The following is a 20,067-nucleotide window of genomic DNA, read 5'->3' on the forward strand; positions in this document are numbered from 1 at the left end:
GGTTTACTGGGACCTCTCGGCTCTCTCCACCTCTCCCGCCAAGCCAAAATATTTAGCCTGACAACTCAAGGGTGGACAGGTCTGTTGGGGAAATAAGGCCAAAATACCGGGGGATGGTAGCCCTGGAACAGAGCTCCCTCCAACCCCGCTGCAGCTGCGGTGGGTCCCTCCACCCCCGCCCCTGAGGACTTCTCCCAGGTGGGGTGCACGGCTAGCCCGAGCGGCAGGAAGCAGCCCCCACCCCCGGGGAACGGGTGGTTCTGAGTTCTGCCACCCTCTGCCTTGACACCTGCGGGCTAACTAACTAAGCTTGAAACCTGGCGGTTATACGACCCGTCTCCGGAATAGCCAAGCCCTTCGCTTCTCCGAGGCCCTCGCAGCCTCCTTAGGAGGCTTTTGGCGCAAGGCTCTGTCCCAGTTAAGTCCCTTGGTTCCAACCAAAATCGTGGAAAGGGCAATCACCCCGTGGGCTCCGCCTCTGTCTCGTCACCTTCCTGAATTCGGGCTGCTCGGTGGGTCGGTCTCTGTCTCTGTCTCTGTCTTGGGGAATTGGTGGGGATATATGTGGGGCCCTGGTGGGGAAAACTCTCCCCTCGGAGGGCTTCCTTCGTGGGTTCCTTTAGAGTCCCTCCCCCAGGACCCCTCTTCCTTCCCCTTTCCCAGGCATGAGGCCCGCGGGGTGAAGGGGCTGGGACCCGTCCTCTAGCTGGTGCTGGGGACCAGGGGCTTTCCGGGTGCATGGCCTCCCTGGACCGACGTGTCCCCAGCTCCGCCCGCGGGCGGCTCCCGAGTCCGAGGAGCTAAGAGAAGATCTATTAATTTCTCCGCGCAGAAATCGATGCTCTTGTCAGAGCGGCGATCGATGCCTGCCCAGCCCAGCTTGGCCCTACCCTGCCCGAGGGCCAGTGCTGGCTGGCCCGGGTCAGTGGCTGACGCTGGGTCGCCAGGCGCAGCCCAGTGGGGGGCTGCAGACCGCGCCCCCACCCACCCAACTCCGGCGGAGCTCACCCCTTGCGCGCGGGCTGCCAGCGCCACCCTGTGGTCTCTCCTGGAAATCGGCGTCTCCGTTCCCGAGTTTCCATTCTGCGGCTGTTTGGGGGCGACACCATCCCTTTCTGTCTCTTCTGTTTTTCCTTCTCCAGCTCCTGCGTTTGGTTTCTTGGGAGTCCCTCCCCATTTCTTTCTAGAGTTTAGGGAGTATTTCCCCTAATTTATCCCAAGTGACATGCACACTTCCTCAGGTACGCGCACAATGCGTAGTGAGATCTGAGGCCGGGGCCTGGCTAGGGTGACCTGGGCTACCACCGTTTCCAAGCTCAGTCATCTCACCTCCCCGCTAAATGCAGCGGCTTTAGGCTGGGAAAAATAATGTATCAACTTCCCAGTCTCCCCATTCCCAGCAGACACCTCTGAGGCTTTCTGAGGCTGCCCCTCCGCATCTACTGGAGCTGGGGGGACCTTGGGGGAGTAGGCTGACGCAGGGGGCCTCGGAAAAGGGTTGGGGCAGAGTTCGCGACTTAGAAGAGGAGAGGGCGGGGTTGGAGACAGAAGGGGCGGGGCGAGGCCGGGCGGAGGCCTCTGGCTCCGCCCTTTCCTGGCGACTGGTCTTTAACACCGCCCAGCGCACATGTCGGGGGAGGCCCGGCAGCGGCTGCTGCAAGCGCACAGACGGCTGCCCGGCCGCGGCGAGGCGGGCGCCGTCGCGATGCTGCGAGGCGGACGGGGCGGGCAACCTGGCGGGCACCTCCGGGCTACGGGGCCGGGAAGCCTGCTGGCCTGGTTGATGCTGGCATCTGCGGGCGCTGCATCCTGCCCCGATGTCTGCTGCCCCCACGGCCCTTCGGGGCTACGCTGCACCCGGCCGGGGGCCCTGGATAACCTCCTCCACCTGCCAGGCGCCGAGAACCTGACAGAGCTGTGAGTGTCTGGCGAGCCAGGGGGCGCGGGGACAGGCGGGCATAGCCGTGCCCCGTGGGCGCGGACTCACCGCTTGCGTGCTAGATCAGGAGGGGCGGGTGCGGCGGGAGACCGATAACACGCAAGTCTCGGCTGTGCCTTGGTTTTCCTCTGCTGCCTTGACAGCCTCCGCAGTTACTGCCTGGATGCTGGGCTCAGGGCAGCTTAGGTGCTAGCTTCGAGGAGAGGAAGAGGGGGCTCTCTGTGGACCAGATCCGAGAGAGCCCAGCCTTCTAGAAATCGCTTTCTGGAGCTCAGCCAGGAGCCCACCCTCTGCCCTATACAGGAGGTGGTTATCTGCAGAGAACACTCCCCACCCCCAGTTTGATACCCTTACCATTTTCCTTTCCCAGGGATAAATCCGCCCTTACCCCCTTCCTTGTCATGACCAGGCAAAGTCGGCTCTTCTCTCTTGAATTGGAAATTGAACTGAAATAGGTGGGAGGCGCTGAGGGGCCATAACTTGGTGGTTGAGCTCTCCTCTCCCGATTTCCACCATCTCTCCTCCCCACCACGGTTTAATTTGGAGGTAGGAAATGAGAGCCCCTCCAAGCTCCCCTCTCCACATCCCCATCTCTTTCATCACCCTTTTCTCCCTACTTTGCATAGGGAGACAGTGCCCTTGCTGAGAGATTCTCCTCCCTTCCAGACCTGAAACTGGGAGGAATCGCCAACATTTGAAGTATTCTGACACCCTGCATTAATTGGTTACAAAATACTCAAGTACTTTTTAGCAACTGGTGAAACCTATGGGAGTATTCTTTAATAATTGGCTTAGAGATACTCAAGCATCATATGATGGTGTCTGGAAAATACTTGAGTATTCTATGTGGCTGGTGCGGCCAGCAAGAGTTCTAGAAGAAGAAAGGACCTGCTAGAATATCCTCCTCCTATTAGGCCTGGGGTTAGACAGTGGGCAAGGAACTCTGGCCTCATGCAGTAATAGCCTGAAAGGTATCTGTGGCAGGGGCCATCAATGTCTGGAAGTGACTTGAGCAGCCTACGATAATTGGCACTGAGTTACTCGGGTATCTTGTGGTAATTAACGGGAAGGTACTCAATCTCGCTCCCTAATGGCCCTAGGGAGGCCAGGAGGAGAGATGGCCTTGTCTTGGTCTGGACCTAGGTTTCTGCATGATGGGAGGGAGGCCTGAAGTCTAGCCTGCCACCCCCAGTCCTGTGCATTTGTCACTGGGTCTGCAAAGCAGGGTCTAGGCTCTTGCATGTTCCCCATCAGCACTCTTTTCCTGATTCCCTTTCAAGCCCCTAGTGGGTCCAGCAGGGGGGAAGTGGGAGTGGGGAGTGTGGACAGGTGGGGGCTGGGGGCTGGAAGCCATGCAGGGTGTGAGTGGAGCTGTCCCTCTGGGTGGGGCAGCAGTCTAACCCCTGCCTCCATCTGCAAGGTCCCCTCCTCCTCCTTCACCCGCAGAGCTAACGAGGAGATAATGGACTCGAATAGACAGATTGATTATGAATCCAAACGAATGAGGCAGCTTTGAGCACGCTGCCTGACAGTTTGCACATACTTGGCCACCCTACCTTCTCACTCCCTCCCCGGGTCCCTCACCCCCTCCTGAGGTTCCTACACCTCTAGGCTCTCTTGGCAGGAGCTGGGGGGTGAGTGGGTAGGATAGGGACCAACTCTCAGAGTCACTGGAATTTACTCCCTAGACCTCAGGGGACTGATGACCTGACACCTGGGTGTCCTGCAGGGGCCAGGTCTGGGAAGGGCTGGCAGTGTGTATATGTGTGGGGGGTGGTCATTCAGGCTGGCCCTGGTTTCCAAAGGCTAGGAAGAAAAGGGTAGAGGGAGAGAGTTCTGAGAACAGGCAGTGAGTCAGGAGCCCCTGTGTGTGTGTGGCGGGGGTGGGGGGCGTTGGATGGGGACATGAGGTGTCCCTGCAAGGGCAGCTGACTTCTCAGGAACTCCCTGGCGTGTGAGATCCAGAAGCTGGACAGGGCCCCAGGGCAGCAGAAATCCCCCAGCCCTGCATGCCTGCTTTTACTTCTTTCTTTCTCTGCCCCCTATCTTGCTTTCTCTGGCTCTCTGTGCTTATCTCTCTGTCTCCCTTTTCTTATCTGTCTTTCTCCTTGTCTGTCTCCGTCTCTCTGCCAGTCTCTTCCTGTCAGTTCCTCTTCCTAGGTGTCTCTGTTTCGCTGTCTCTTTGTTTTTCTGCACACTCCCTGCCCCCGAAGCCTTCCCATTGCTCTTTCACTGCGTGAGACAGCCAGTCGATGCCTCTTCCCGTTCCTAACTCTGACTCCCTTCTCTCATGGCCCCTTTCTCCTTGCTGAGGCCCTCCTGGGGCAGGGAGGGGCTCAAGGGGTCCTTGACTGACAGCCTGTATGCCTGTCACTTGCTTTGCTGAAAGATGCCAGGGTGGTGGGGGTGGAGAATGGAAGGGTTTATACTTGAGTGTGGGGAGGGGCCAGTGGCTTTGAGGGGGAGAGGGTGGCATGTGTGTGTGTGTGTATGTGTGTGTGCGCGTGCTCTCGAACGCATGCCCAGTAGTACGGGTGAGCCCAGACAGTGGTCTCTGAGCAGGTGTGTTTGGGAGCGCGTATTTTCATGGCCCCAGGCCTTCCTTTGTGCTGGGTGGGGCAGTGGCAGTGATGAGCGTAGGCCCCTCATGGAAGCGAGTGTTTGAGCATGACCCCCCATTGTTGAGCATGTGCAGGAGAGGCTCTGTGTTTAAAAGCAGGACGCCAGGCTGCGAATGGACTCATGTGTGTTTGTGCATGCGAGTAATGCCCACACATTCTCACATGCATGTACGTGTGTGCATGCATGAGCTATGTGGCTATGTGTGTCTATATGGGAGAGTGTAAGTGTGCACATGGGGACATCTGTGGGTTCACGCATGCATATGCTGGTGTATGTGAGGAGGTGCGTCTCTGTGTATATCTTTACACATCTGTGTGTGTGTGCTTGAATGTGTAAGAGCATGCATGTGTGATAGTGTGAGGATGCAGGCATGGGACTGTGTGACTGTGTGAGGGTCTCTGTGCGTATGTGGATGGGTGTGTAGGCGTTTACACGTGTAAACAGGTCTCTGTGTGACTGGATGCCTGTGGGTGCATGTGGTTGGGAGGGAGGGAGGCAGGTGAGTGTGGGGACTTGAGTACGGGCCTGGGCCCCTGTGATTCCCATCCTCTCTCCACACAGCTACATCGAGAACCAGCAGCATCTGCAGCAGCTGAAGCGCAGTGACCTGAGGGGCCTGGGGGAGCTGAGGAAACTGTGAGGGGCTCCGCACAGGGCCTGGGAGACCAGAGGGTCAGGGAGGGTGCTAGGACCAAGGGCGCGAGGGGCCTGGGTGGACTGGGGTGGCTGAGGACTGAGGCGCTGGCTGGCCAGAGAGCTTGGTGGCCTCAGGGGTCCAGGGTTGCCGAGGAAGTGTTTGGGGCTCAGCACTAGAGACTGGGGGGCTGGCAGGGTGGAGAGCAGGGGCCCAGGTAACTGCTCCCCTCAGTGTTGACCCCGCTGTGCCCTCCCCAGCACCATCGTGAAGAGCGGTCTCCGTTCTGTGGCGCCAAATGCCTTCCATTACACTCCACGGCTCGGTCGACTGTGAGTGACCGGGGCTGGGCAGGGCGGGCTGGGAGACACCTAGGCTTGGGCGGCTAATGGGCTTGGCCCTCCCCAGGGCAGTGTTCTGAGGACGGCCCCAGCCTGGTTAGGGAAGTCATCCCACCCATTCTCCTGGGCCTTTTTCTCATCCACTTCAGGGCTGGTGATCCTCTCAGCTCTCGCCCCTGCCAACTAGAAGGTCCTTCTTGCTGTCTCGCTTCCATGCTTCATGCTGCAGGACACTTCTCATGGTGCCTGCCTCGGTTTTCTTCCCGGGGTTCAGACACACGCAGTCCAAAGGGGGCAAGGATCAGGAGCAGGACCCTGGGTTCTGACCGGGACTCTGTCTCCCAACTATTTCCTGATCTCTGGGATGTCCTGGGTGCTGGGGGATCAGATCAGTCATTTGGCACACTCCCCTGGGAGTCACAGGCACCCCTTTTGTAGAGAAGGGGGCAAGGTTGAGAGAGACCTCCAAAGGCAAGACCCTTAGAGTCCCTGGTAAACCATTCCCTGGCCTCCTGAGGGTAGGAGTTCAGCTCCTCCTTCGCACCTGGGGCAGCTGGGGAGATGGGAAGTGTGGTGGGAGCCTCTGACTCACGGAGTTGTGCTGGGGACTCTAAACTCTCTGTTGTGTCCTGTGATTTAACGAAAGGATAAGGTGATGTTACCTCCCTTTCTAGGTGTGTTAAAATGCTTACTCAGTGACACCTCACAATACTTATTGTCAGTGAATCTTCACCGTTAGCCTGGTGAGAGAGGTAGCGTCATCCCCATTTTGGAGATGAGGATTCAGAGAATCAGCCAGGATAAGTTTCTGGGCTGAGGTCATATAACTGTAAGCGGCAGGAGAGAAGGACAGTCAGCTCTGCCTGGCGCTAAAATGGGTCTTGCTGATGATCCCTGTGTAGTGGCTACTTTCCAACTCAGCCCCCACAAACCAAAAGACAGCTAGGCAAGGAGAAGGGTCAGGGCAGGCCCCTCAGAAGCAGAAGGTCGCAGGTGTGGCAGCTCCAGAGTCCTGGAGCCGGCCCCTCGCCGAAAAACTCATTTTCTCTGTCTCTGCAACTGGGGGCTGGGGGCCTGCGGTCCCTTTCCTTAGTCCTTGAGGAGGGGAAGGAAGGAGGCGTGGGGAGGGGACCTGAGGAAGGACTCTGAGTTCCGAGGCATCCGGCAGAGGGCAAGCGAGGTGGGAGCCCATCCTCCCCTCCTCGCTGGCCCCGTCCTGGGCTCAGTGGGAGCACAGATGGAGCCCCTGCCCCCAGCTGGGGCCTCAGCACTTTGCCAGCTGGGGCCAAGAGTGGGGGAGGGGGAGCGGCTGTTCCTTCAGACCCCCTCCTCCCTGGGGTCTGGGAGGGGGTTAAGTGGGGTTAACCCTTGTTGTCCCAGGGAGAAGATGGGACTCAAAGAGCCTACCCAGCCCCCCACCCCAATGCCTCGCCCACGGGCTACTTGTAGTTGCCAGGGCTGGGGTAGGGGAGCCAGATGTCAACTTCCTCCTGGCTCCTCCCCTCACTCACACTGGGTCAGACCGAGGTCGGGTCACTCAAGGGGTCTGTCTGCTCTGTCTCAACTCCTGCAGGAATCTCTCCTTCAACGCTCTGGAGTCTCTCTCCTGGAAAACGGTCCAGGGCCTCTCCTTACAGGAACTGTGAGTGTGGGAGCTTCCCGGGGCAAGGGCAGCAAGTGTGTGAGTGTGTGTGTGTTCTGTGCGGGCCCTCGAGTGCCTGTACATCTCTGTGAAGGTATGTCACTGTGTCTGTATGGAACTGTTGCGGGGGTGGGTAGGGGTTCTCTGTGGGGATAGCATGTTTGACTGTCCACACGCATGTCTGTGAACCACCGCCCCCCCCACCCCCATCAAAGCAGAGGCTGTGGGTCCCTGCAGCCACTGAGGGGATTATTGCCCTGGGCACATTTCCGGTGGAGGGGAGTGGAGAGCTGTGTGTTCTCAGGGCCGGGGGCTGGCACGGTTCTCTGGGCACAAGGGCGTATCTGCCCACATTCCTAGCACACCAAGCTCGTGGGGGTGGTGGACAGCAGTGGGATGTGTTTGGTGGGCACCTAAGGCCTTTGGGTGTTACTCCGGAAAGCAGTGAGTGCCCTTCCCTCCTTGCCACCCTACTCAGAGCCCTCACCTGGCTTGCCACCCTCGGGAGCCTGGGTGGGGCAATTCTGTATAGCCTGTAGCTGGCTGTCTTTGATTTTTGGCATTCTGTTTCTTTCAGTGTCTCATGAAAGGGGTCCATGAGAGGAACTTCTCCCATGTCCCCACTCCTTCACCTCTAGACAGTCCACCCCGCTATCTAACTGCACTCCCTCTTGCTGTAGAACTTCCTTCACATCTGCCCTTCCCCCTGACTCTCTCTCTTCCCCCACACTCACCAGAGTCCTGTCGGGGAACCCCCTGCACTGTTCCTGTGCCCTGCTCTGGCTGCAGCGCTGGGAGGAGGAGGGGCGGGGAGGAGTGCGGGAACAGAAGCTGCAGTGTCCCGGGCAGGGGCCCCTTGCCCTCATGTCCAATGCCAGCTGTGGTAGGTGCTGCAGGTGGTGTGAGGGGCTGGGAAAGAGGGCACCCCTGGGGGGAGGGCATTGGGCAGGGCTCAGGGGACGAGCCCTGAAGGGGGGACTGGGGGAGAGAGCTGGGGGAAACTGAAGGTTGCGGGGAAGGGGCAGGGTCACTGGGGAGGGCAGAGGGAGGATCAGTGTCCCCAGGCAGGATTCGGAGGCCTCTCCCAGCTCTAACACCGCTCGGGCACCAGGTGAGCCCACGCTGAAGATCCAGATGTCCAATGCTTCCGTGGATGTGGGGGCCGACGTGTTGCTGCAGTGCCAGGTGGAGGGGCAGGGCTTGGAGCAGGCTGGCTGGATCCTCACGGAGCTGGAGGGGTCAGCCACAGTGATGGTGAGAAGCCCTCCACCGTCCCCGCCCCCACGCCCCCCTCCTGATGCACCCGAGCACAGGGAACAAAGACAGGGAAAGAGAGATAGCAAATAAGAAGCCCATAAAGGACGAGAGATGGACCAAGATGGTTTAGACCCTTGGGACTCAGGCTTGTGCTGTTGGGTAGCTATAACACACCACATGCCCTCAGGGCAGACCTTGGTCCAGCAGGGACCCCAGGCTCCACTGATCAGCTAGAACGTAGGTCCCCACTCTGGGAAGATATGCTGGCTGCAAAGAGAGAGGGTCACAGAGCCCTCCCATATTGGAGCTGACCCGGGGAACCCAACACACCAGCTCTCCAATCCACCTTTCTAGATAAGGACACTGAGGGCCACGGAGAGGGAGCAACATTTGTGGTCCTGTGCCCAGGCCAGTTCTTCAGGGCCTTCCAGTCATTTTGTAGAGAATCCAGAAGCAGCATCCTCTTGGGTGTGTGATGAGCTTATTAGTAAGGGAGGCACAGTTCTGGTTTCAGCTCTCTCACTAATTAATTCTTGGAGTGACTTTTGGAAAAATCCCCCAATCCGCCTGCAGTTTGGTTTTCTTATCTGTCAACTGAGGAGATGGACATGATGGCCTTCAGATGTTCTCCCTGCCTCTGGGCACTTGCTGGCCTCTAGCTCTCTTATCCAGTTTGGGCATCTTCCCAGATCCTGCCCTTTGTCCTTAGGCTGGCAACAGGCAGCCAAGAGTAGCCATAACTGACTCAGGAGGTTTCATGGACAAGGACAGCAGGGGTCGACATTGGGCTGTGCCCACCCAAAAGCTGGCCCCGCGTGGGTGGACACACAGAGTCCAGGCCCTGGAAGGAGTCGGGCCAGTGAAAGCAGGGTGTGGTGTCTAGTTTGGAGGCCCTCGCTTTGGAAAGGGAATCAACCCCAGAATTGTTGGTGGTCCCTTGGGCTTCCCAAATGGCTCAGTGGTAAAGAATCCGCCTGCCAAGCAGGAGATGTGGATTCAATCCCTGGGTCTAGAAGATCCTCTGGAGAATGGAATGACAACCTCCTCCAGTACTCTTGCCTGAGAAATCCCACGCTCAGAGGGGGCCTGGTGGGCTGCAGTCCATAGGGTTGCAAAGAGTCAGACATAGCGGCTAAACGACAACAACCTAGGACAACATTGAAGGAGGAACCGCTGGAGTCCTGAGCAGGAGGTCTAGACACGGTAGGGGGACCACTGGCCACCAAGGGGTCCCACCTTCCCATAGATCAGAGCCTCTAAGGTTGAGTAATGGAACAGCGGGCAAGGCAGAAGCCGTGACCTTCAGGGGAGAGACCTTTGATAAGTTTGGAGAAATTCCAGATTTTTGCTGTTCAAAAAAAGCTGTTGGGAGCTTCACTTCTGTCTTCTAGTGACTTCCTGCAGAAAAGCCATTCCCTAGCTTAAATAGAGGGGAGGGGAGGCTGGTCCCCATCAGGTCACCATCAGGAGAGTGGCGGAACAGCTCAAAGGGAAGAGTTCATGGGATACCATATTCCAGAGTGACTTAGAGGAGCTGGAACAGCTGAGAGAAGCTTAGGCAGGGCTTCCCCTTCAAGTGGCTGGAACTCAGGGCTTGCACAAGAGGCTGGACAGCTCTTCTGGAATATGTGAACTCACATATTCCAATCGAAGCCCAGAGAAACTTCACCTTCCCTGGCATTTATTCAAGGGATTCCACATTCACGAAATTTCCAGAAAAATCAGATTTGCCCACTACTTCATTTATTTTCATCATTTTATGAAAATAGCTTTCTAAAAATGTCGAAAGATCATTTTGTCTACCTCCTCGGTTTACAAAATAAGAAAATCTTTGTTCAGCAAGATTAAAAAATTGTCTTAGGGCCATATAACCTCCGTGGTGTCTCAGGAAGAGAATCTGAATCTGAGTCAGTCTTTCGATGATGATTCAGAACCAAATCCTTAGCTTCTGTCTAACTTCACTCTCTTTTTCCATCTGCCGAAGGTATTCATCACGGTTCTACTGTTGCTCCTAACTGCTGCCCCGTTATCAGCACCATCTCTTTGTTTCAGATCTTCCTTGGGCTGAAACTAAATTTCTTAGAATTATGTGTTAAACAAGAATGAGTAGGTGGTGAGGTCCTAGCTGGTTTTCCAATTGGTTGTGTACATTTCTATACTTGGGATTTGTGACTTGTATTCAGCTGTTCAGATGGGTGGTTTTATGGTTTGGGAGACTTTGCGCCTATTTTGAGGTTATTGGTTGTGTTCTGGATTTTTCAGATCATTAAATCAGTGATCCAGGAGAAGGTGTAAACAGGCTCTGAAGGAGAGCCATTCTCTACCATATTCTCTCCCACACCTCTTCCCTTCCCGTCCCTCCCTCTCTTTTCCACCTGGAGCCAGAGGGGTTCCCCAAAGACATCAGCTCTGCCCCCCGCTCCACCCTCCTGCCCAGCTGCCTTCAGCCCCAAGCCAGCTGAAGCTCTTCTTCATTTTCCCCTCTTTTCTCTGACCCAGGAATCTGGGAGTCTGCCGTCCTTGGGGCTGACCCTGGCCAATGTCACCAGTGACCTCAATAGGAAGAACGTGACGTGCTGGGCGGAGAATGATGTGGGCCGGGCTGAAGTCTCCGCCCAAGTCAACGTCTCCTGTGAGTGCCAGTGACTGCCTCTGTGCCCACCCCATCCCTGCTTCCCGGAAAAAAGGATGTGAGGATTGGGGGCTGCAGGAAAGGGGTGGGATGTACGTGTGTCCACAGCTGCTCCCTCCCAGCTCTTTCCAGATTCCCATGAACTGATCCTTTGAGGGAAGTCCTGGGGGCTCGTCAAGGCCAGAGGGATGGAGAGGGATTTCTTTTTGGCCCCCTGCCCAAGTCTTGCTACTGAAGCCCTCAACACCAGCTACATCCATTCTCTCTGCTCCCTTGTATTTCTTCATGTTCATTCCTCTGTAGGACTTTTTGCCCTACTTCCTAGTTTTAAAAGAAGAAATTCTCCATGCAAGTTTCTCTTTAGGCTCACTGCCTAATTTCTCTAGGTCTGCCAACAAATTATTTAAAATCTTCTACATGGTATAATTTTTTCTTCTTTTCTTGGGAAACATACTTTACATAGATATGTACATAAAACATATACACTTTAAACAATAATTCGGCTTACAGACACTTCAGAAGACACCCCCTTCTCACTATTCAGAACCCCATCCTTCTCCTCCACCCCATTCTGACTTTTGTGACAATCATCTCCTTGCTTTTAAAAATAATTTTACACACATATGCTTCCCTCTCAGCATGGTTGAGTTTTGTCTGATCCTGTACATTATATAAATGGAATCATACCTCATATATTACTTTGTGTCTAATTTCTTCTGCTCTACATTATTTTTGTAAGATTCGTTTATGTTAACTGGAGTAACAATTAGTTCATTCATTTCACTGCTGAATAGTATGCCGCCGCATGAATGCTGGCTGGAATTCCAGTGTCAATTGGGTATATGTATGCTCCTCTGTCCCTGGGATTTTCCAGGCAAGAATACTGGAGTGGGTTGCCATTTCCTTCTCCGGGGGAACTTCCTAACCCAGGGATCGAACCTGCGTCTCTTACGTCTCCTGCATTGGCAGGTGGATTCTTTAGCAGTAGTGTGCTTCACCCAGTTCTTGTCCACTGAGAACCCCGTGTGTGTGTACACACACACACACACACACACACATATGTATATATATATACTTTTTTCTATTATTGAAGGTCTTTTATTTCTTTCAGGTTGGGTCTATTTCAAACCCATATCTTTTTCCAAAGAGTTTAAAAATTATATATATATATTTGCTTGTTTGATCTTTTAGGACCCTTCCAGATCCCCTTAAGCTTGACTACACTAAATTTTTCTGGATTCCCTCATCCGAAAGACTCCATGTCTAATTTCTATGAGCTGGAACCCTACTTCTCTAGGACTGTTACTTATTTACTTTAAACCCACCGCTTAAATTCTTTAAGCTTCTGAATATATACACCTGCTGCCTGACTTTATTTAAGACTTACTGTCAGCTTTCTTCAAAACATCTCTGCTTGTGAATTTCTTGGAGCCCGCTGACCCGTTTCTCTTAGGCTTGAGCCTTTTGACTGTCCACCCTCAGCCTCCCCGGGACGCCTCCTGACTCTCCCTGTCACCCTCTCCGGCCCGCAGTCCCGGCCAGCGTGCATCTGCAAGCCGCCGTGGAGCAGCACCACTGGTGCATCCCCTTCTCGGTGGACGGGCAGCCAGTGCCCTCTCTGCGCTGGCTCTTCAATGGCTCCGTGCTCAACGAGACCTCCTTCATCTTCACCGAGTTCCTGGAGCTGGCAGCCAATGAGACGATGCGCCACGGCTGCCTGCGCCTCAACCAGCCCACCCATGTCAACAACGGCAACTACACGCTGCTGGCAACCAACCCTTTGGGCCAGGCCGCCGCTTGGGTCATGGCCGCTTTCATGGACAACCCTTTCGAATTCAACCCTGAGGACCCCATTCCTGGTGCGAGGGCCACCCTGAACCCTGCTCCCACCCCCTGGGCCCCAACTGGGTGCAGATCCAGGTGTCCGGGGAGGCCTGGCCCACTTCCCACTGTGATCCTGACCCTGGAAGTTGGAGGGCCTGGTCCCGGACAGAAAGTAGCCTGGAGTTCTGGTGTCCAGCTCTGTGCTGGCTTCCTTGCCCCAGCCTTCCCCAGCCCCAGGACTCCTGCACCCCTGAGTTATTCCATTCACTAGGGCTGGCTGAAGAGAGAGCCACAAACCAGGGCATCCCTGGCCCAGCTGGAGCAGCTCCGCCTCCCCCTCCCACTCCCACCCACGAAGGGATGAGTCCAGAGGGGGAAGGGGACTCACTGCTCTTTTCCTCCATGTGATTGCTCTCTCTCCTCCCTCCTGCTGCAGTCTCCTTCTCGCCAGTGGGTGAGTAGCCCAAGCTGGAGGGCAGGTTCTGTCTGGTCCCTGGAGCTGGGAGCTGCCGCTGGGGCAGGGGGCACAGTTAACCCTTGAGGGTTCAGCCGGGGCCAGGGTGGGGAGTCTGTGGAGGAGATACAACCTGTGACAAAGCCTTTCTACCCTGTGTCCCCACAGACACCAACAGCACTTCTGGAGACCCAGTGGAGAAGGATGAGACTCCTTTTGGGGTAAGCATGGGAAGTGGAAGCTTGTTCAGGACTTAGGACAGGGAGCTGGGCTGGAGGCTCCTCTGTATGTCATTTCCAGTCAGAGCACAGAGAGCAGCAGAGTCTGGCCTGAGCTCCATCAACACCTTCACAGCCGTGACTCGGGGGCCAGGGGAGGAGAAGGCAGGTGTGGGGGCCTGGCTCTGGGCATCTATGCAGGATGGAGAAGTAGTTGACTAGTGGGGAGCTCTGAGGGTTCAGGATGACTACTAGATCCAACCACCCCATACCCCAGGTCTCAATGGCTGTGGGCCTGGCCGTTTTTGCCTGCCTCTTCCTTTCTACAACATTTCTTGTGCTCAACAAATGTGGACGCAGGAACAAGTTTGGGATCAACCGTGAGTAGAGGGGCTGTGGAGGGGCCGTCAGTCTGTCTTCCTGGCTTTATTTCCTCCTGGTTGTTCCTGACTCTGTCCTCTGTGTGGGGGCCTGGGTACACATGGGGTTCGAGAGAGTGGGTGTTTGGGGTATATGTGGACTCGTGAGTGTGAGTGTGTCGGTGCTGAAACCAGGGTAGTTTCAGAAGTAGCAGCTGCTAATTGGTGGCTGGATTGTAGTCAAACACTAAGTGGATCTGGGAGGTCTGAGCTCTGCGGGGGGGCAGTGGGGGAGTTCTCTGGTGGCCCACGGGGCCTGGGATTGGACAGGAGCCAGATAGAGAATGGCTGGAGTGCCTCCCCTTCCCCCTGCGACTGTCTTGCCTCCTAGCTCCTCAGTTCTTCCCGTGCAAGTTAGGAGGTGGGGTCACCCGGCACCCTGCAGCCTGGCAGGAGCCAGGGTGTGTGCTTGGGCTGTGACCCCTCCACGTGACTGTGTCCTTCCCAGGCCCTGCTGTGCTGGCTCCGGAGGATGGATTGGCCATGTCCTTGCATTTCATGACTCTGGGTGGCAGCTCCTTGTCTCCCACTGAGGGCAAAGGCTCTGGGCTCCAAGGCCACATCATTGAGAACCCACAATACTTCAGTGATGCCTGTGAGGGGCTGGGTCAAGGGTGGGGGCGAGCCTGTGTGTGTGTTTGTACATGTGTGTGCATGTGAAGAGGTTCCTGGGTGTCATTGCCTTTGCCCACCCCAGGCCTGAACAAACCTTTCCTCCCAGCCCCCCACCACCCAGGTCCCCATCACGTCATGGGACCTGGTGAGGGCTCAATTTCAGTGTGACCCTCTGTCTTGACGGGTGCCCCCTGTGCCAAGCACAACCCTGCGGGACAGTCCTGTCCTTGCCCCTGTCCCGTCCCTCTTCCAAGACTGGGGATCTTGGCTGATCCTGCAAGCCCCCACTACCAGGTGTTCATCACATCAAGCGCCGAGATATCGTGCTCAAGTGGGAGCTGGGTGAGGGTGCCTTTGGGAAGGTCTTCCTTGCCGAGTGCCACAACCTGCTGCCTGAGAAGGACAAGATGCTAGTGGCTGTCAAGGTAAGACCCTGGCCACGAAGTATTGCTGGTCCAGGGCCCACCTCCCAGAGCACTGTCATGCCAAGACAGAGTGCTCAAGACAGGGGAGAGGGGAGAGGCTGGGACCTGGCCTAGTTCACGACTTGGGGGCGGATGCTGGGCCAGCTGGGATGTGAGATGGTCAAGACTGGGCCTGCATCCGGGGATGTCCGACCCTACCATCCAGGCGCTGAAGGAGGTGTCTGAGAGCGCCCGGCAGGACTTCCAGCGAGAGGCTGAGCTGCTCACCATGCTCCAGCACCAGCACATCGTGCGCTTCTTCGGCGTCTGCACTGAGGGCCGCCCGCTGCTCATGGTCTTTGAATACATGCGGCACGGTGACCTCAACCGCTTCCTCCGGTACGAGGGCCCGCCCGGCCCTGGCTCTGGCCCCCGGCCCATGGCCTGTCCTCCCTTCCCTACAAGCGCACCCTGGCTTGTCTGCTGAACTTGGGGAGAACACCAGGAAGGAGCAGGAAGGCACAGCTCCGGTCCCCAAGGAGCTCTGAGGCAGATGTGTGGATGTGGGGAGAGTCCGTGTGGAGGGCAGAGTGACAGTGTCAGGGAGACTGCAGTAGTGGAAGCCACGAGCTGAGGCTGCAGGATGGCTGGGCTTTGTGGAGAATGTGCGTGCATTTGTGTGTGGCACACAGAAGCTGTGTCCATAGGAGGGGGCAGTGTGGATCACGATGATAACAGCAATGACAAACATTTATCAGGCGCTTGCCATGTTCCAGGCGCTATGTTACATATTTTACAGTTCATTTATGACTGTATGTCCTTATACCTATATATCTGTAATAATCTAAATGGATATTTATTTTTCATAGTTACCTAGCATATATGGCAATTTATACTTGAGGAAAATTCCCCCAAATTTCCTTTCTTTGGCTTGAGACAGAACAACTCTGATAGGTTTAATAACTTAAAACTTCTAGAAATGTACCCATTTCTCAGATGAGGCTTAGAGAGGTTCAGTGACTTGCCCAAAGGCACACAGGTAACAAATGATCCAGATGTGTGATGGTCACGTGTTCCATTTGCTGAACTCTTCTCTGATGAGGTGGACCCCCCCAGCCCGCAGCCCCCGAGGTCAGAGCAGGATGGAGCAGAAAGGGCCAGGGTTTGGGATCAACTGCGACTTGTTAACTGAGCCTTCCTTGTCAAGTAGTTCCCCTCTCTGGCCTCAGTTTCCCCACCAGTAACAGGGACAACGGAGGACTGTGGTTCTGGATGAATGTCTTTGTACAGTTGATGGTTGTGATTTGGTCTCTAAACATCCCCACTGAGAGTGCTGGGTCATTCAGTAGCCAGGCTGCAGAATTCAGCTGGAAAAGACCCCAGAGTCTGAGCTTATCTTAAGGATGGGGAGGAGCCCGGGGAGGATGTGGAGCAGGAGGGAGGTGAGGTCAGATCCGAGGTTGTGTGTGGAGGTGGATTGGCTCAGAGGAATCCAGGTCAAGAGGAGGCCAGAGAGAAGCCCTTCCCCTTGCTCACCAGACATGGTGTGGGCTCCCTGCTAGGGGCCGGATATCAGCGAGGACCCATCTGGGGCCCAGGATGTGGGGAGAGCAGCTTTATATGGTAGACAGAGCATAAGGAAACCAAAGGGGGAACTCATGAACGCTCCTAGACGAGTCTGGAAGACTTCCCCTAGGAGGGGCCGTCTGCTCCTCCTTGCCCCTGGGTTTCTATCTCTGCCTGGTGCACTGGGCCTCCTTTCCCAGCCACATAACCCACTCCTGTCTCCCATCCCTTCGAGTGGTTTATCAGCCTCCCTTCCTAAGGGCTTGAGTCTCAGTTTAGATGTCTCTTCCTCTAGGAAGCCTTCCCTAACTTCTTCCATCCCTACCCTGAGTGCCCCCAGGCGCCCCTCACGCTGCACTGCTGTAACCCACCTATTTGCATCCTCCCCTCCACTGTAGCTCTGGTGCCTGGCACCACTGGAGATGTTTACCAAATGTCTGGAATAAACAAAGAAATAAATGGATGAGGAGAAAGTTGGCCAGTAGGAAAAGGGCAATACTGACAAAACCACCAGCTCAGACAGCCTCAGAAGAAGGAGTATTTGAGGAGTGGTCTGGAGGGGTAGGTGTGGGCAGGAGGAGGGCATCCTGGAAGCCGTGGGAAGGAAGGCAGATCCCACAGGAATGGCTGAATACTGAGGGCAAAGGTGAGAGGCAGAAATGGAGGACTCCCGGGTTTCAGGCTGACAGCCTGGGTGAGGGACACACCTCCATGAGGCAGGGGCACACCTGGGGGAGGATGCTGAGCATCTTGGCTGGGTTTTAGTCGGACATGTAGCTGGGCAAGAGGTGTAGGAGCCAGCGGGCAGCTAGATGCTGAGGTTGGAGTTTAAGGTGGCTGCCCGAGAGGAAGGCATGCACTTGGGAAATGTGGGCACTAGGGGATGCTCTGGAGGTGGGCACACCAGCCGGCCCCCATCCAAGCCCCTCCAGACACCTGCTTCCCCTGTTCTCTCCTTCCTACCTTCCCTGAGTCCCTCCCCCATTTCCCCCAGCTCCCCTCCCTTCTCTCAGGCTCCCCGGAGGTTCTCTCCTCCTAGCCCATCCCTTCTCCCTCACTCTTTCTCGAAGGTCCCACGGGCCTGATGCCAAGCTGCTGGCTGGTGGGGAGGACGTGGCTCCGGGACCCCTGGGCCTGGGGCAGCTGCTGGCCGTGGCTAGCCAGGTCGCTGCGGGAATGGTGTACCTGGCAGGTCTGCACTTCGTGCATCGGGACCTGGCCACACGCAACTGCCTGGTGGGTCAGGGACTAGTGGTTAAGATCGGCGATTTCGGCATGAGCCGGGATATCTACAGCACCGACTACTATCGCGTAAGGGTCTTTCAGCCCAACCCCTCCCCCAGCCTCCAAACTGTAGACACGCCGTGGCCGCGTCCCCGTAGAGGGCATGCCCTTGCTGGCCACGCCTTCCTCGGGCGGTGTGGGGTCTGAGACTCTCTGATCCTGGTTTTTTAACCCTCCTCCTACTCCCTTGGCCCTCAGTGGAGGAGGGTCTGTCTCCACTGTTCCGGACGGACACGGCACCATCGGTTTCTCTCTCTTAGCCCTGGGAGGGAGAGCCACTTCTCTTTATTTTTAATGACGGGGCTGGGGGCGGGTCTGCGCCGGGAGAGGCTGTCCGCGGGGCGGGCGCCCCCTGGAGGTGACGCGGCGTCCGCCGGCAGGTGGGAGGCCGCACCATGCTGCCCATTCGCTGGATGCCGCCCGAGAGCATCCTCTACCGCAAGTTCACCACCGAGAGCGACGTGTGGAGCTTCGGCGTGGTGCTCTGGGAGATCTTCACCTACGGCAAGCAACCCTGGTACCAGCTCTCCAACACCGAGGTCAGTACCGCTCCGCAGCTCGCTCCCTGCCGGCCACCCCTTCCCTGTCCCTTTGGGTCCCTGTTTTGGGGAATTCTGTCCCCTTCTGCCCCTCATCCCACCGCCGCCGGCACTCATCCGGCATCCTGCCGGCCCTGCTCCCTCCACCCCAACCGTATTCTTGTACACCTTCTCCTATTTTAACCGGCTCCTGGGAGAACCTCAAAGCACTTTATAAATGGAGCCCAGACCACCATCCCTCGCTGCATTTTGTAGACCTAGTAGGCATTATCGGAGTGAAGGGGAGAGGCGTGGAAAGAGGAACATAGCCCGGGCGCGCCTGACCCTACAGCAGGAAGGCTGGAGGTTAGACTGCAAGAAGGACAGTCCCCACCTACCCTTGCCCCCCGGATTGGACACAGCCAGAGCAGGCCCCAGGTGTTCCCTCTCGCAGAGCAGCTCCCCTCACCCGCTCCTTGGCTCGCAGCTGTCAGTTTGCATTTCTCCTCCTAATGCAGTCTGCTCCCTGGAGGCTAGTGGGGTGGGGGAGAGGGTTATAGATTTTAATTTTCTCAAGCACTGAGAGAAGGAATGGAATTAGTGCCGTCCATAACCCAAGTCCTCTAATGCGGAGGGAGGGAAGAAGCGGGGGATGAAGAGGCTCCAGGCCCTTCAACCATCTCCCTGCCACATTCTCTCCTTTGGATCCGTCAGCTTCTTAGCAGTCCTTCCTGGAGTCAAACTTTGAGCGTTCCCACTGCAGTGTCTTTGTCAGAGGAGCTAGGTGCCCACATAGTGGTACCTACAGAAGACAGAAAAAGTGGCGTTGCCCTCTACCTTAAAATGCAAGCGACCCACTTTTCAAGTCCTTTACCTGCAACCCTGCTCTATTTCCTTTTTGCCCTCTGGAGCTGAGAGATGGAGAACCCTTCCCTTCTTCCAATCAGCCCTCAACACTTAGCTGATGGATTTGGCAAATGTCTTGGCCCCTCTCCTTCCTCAACCCACCTGGCAAGTCTGCTGAGGGTCTGATTCCAGCCCTTTGGGATGCAGTTCTACCCTAGTCCAGCCTTCACAGGGTCTATCTAGCTCTAATCCCTGTCACTGCTCAGAGTCAGAGTGGACACGAATCTTAGGCTTCACTGCATCCTTTTAAACTATTAGGTGCCGTGAGGCCCAGACATATTGTGTGACCTGCCTTGGGAGCCTCAGTGAGGCAGAGGCAGTGCTGGGTCTGGCCTCACTCTCCTGCCCCTGGCCCAGTATGCCCTCTCCTCTCTCCCTCTGGTGGCCCCAGGCGATCGAGTGCATCACGCAGGGACGTGAGCTGGAGCGGCCGCGTGCTTGCCCACCGGAGGTCTACGCCATTATGCGGGGCTGCTGGCAGCGGGAGCCCCAACAACGCCACAGCATCAAGGATGTGCATGCCCGGCTGCAAGCCCTGGCCCAGGCGCCTCCTGTCTACTTGGATGTCCTGGGCTAGGAGGCTGGCTCAGGGCCTGGGGCTGGGTAGCCAAATGCGGAGTACTGCAGCCTGCCCTCAGCAACTGCCATGGTTCCCAGCAGCCCCAGGGTGATCTCAAAGCATCTAACTCACCCTCAGCATGTGGGAGGGGACAGGTGGGGTCTGGGAGTGCAGGATGTTCCTGCTTTCTCTAGGCAGGGTTCCGTCATAGCAATTATATTTATTATCCCTTG

The 20,067-nt window shown here is 56.3% G+C and overlaps 1 protein-coding gene across 1 annotated transcript; it reads left to right on the forward strand.

Annotated features, from left to right (window-relative positions):
* The first annotated feature begins 1,589 nt into the window (after positions 1 to 1,589).
* Positions 1,590 to 20,067, forward strand: NTRK1 (neurotrophic receptor tyrosine kinase 1). The gene is made up of 17 exons (XM_086393405.1): positions 1,590 to 1,917; positions 5,123 to 5,197; positions 5,456 to 5,527; positions 7,110 to 7,178; positions 7,916 to 8,061; positions 8,290 to 8,432; positions 10,935 to 11,067; positions 12,600 to 12,926; positions 13,328 to 13,345; positions 13,514 to 13,566; positions 13,841 to 13,943; positions 14,431 to 14,577; positions 14,892 to 15,022; positions 15,228 to 15,400; positions 17,638 to 17,878; positions 18,232 to 18,390; positions 19,667 to 20,067. The coding sequence occupies exons 1-17, from the start codon at positions 1,628 to 1,630 to the stop codon at positions 19,850 to 19,852; spliced, it is 2,466 nt and encodes an 821-aa protein (XP_086249531.1). The 5' UTR covers positions 1,590 to 1,627; the 3' UTR covers positions 19,853 to 20,067.

This window comes from Bos grunniens, chromosome 3 (genome assembly GCF_055505025.1).
Source record: "Bos grunniens cultivar Pamir isolate PY7600 chromosome 3, Bosgru_T2T1.0, whole genome shotgun sequence".
In the NCBI taxonomy this organism is placed as follows: domain Eukaryota; kingdom Metazoa; phylum Chordata; class Mammalia; order Artiodactyla; family Bovidae; genus Bos; species Bos grunniens.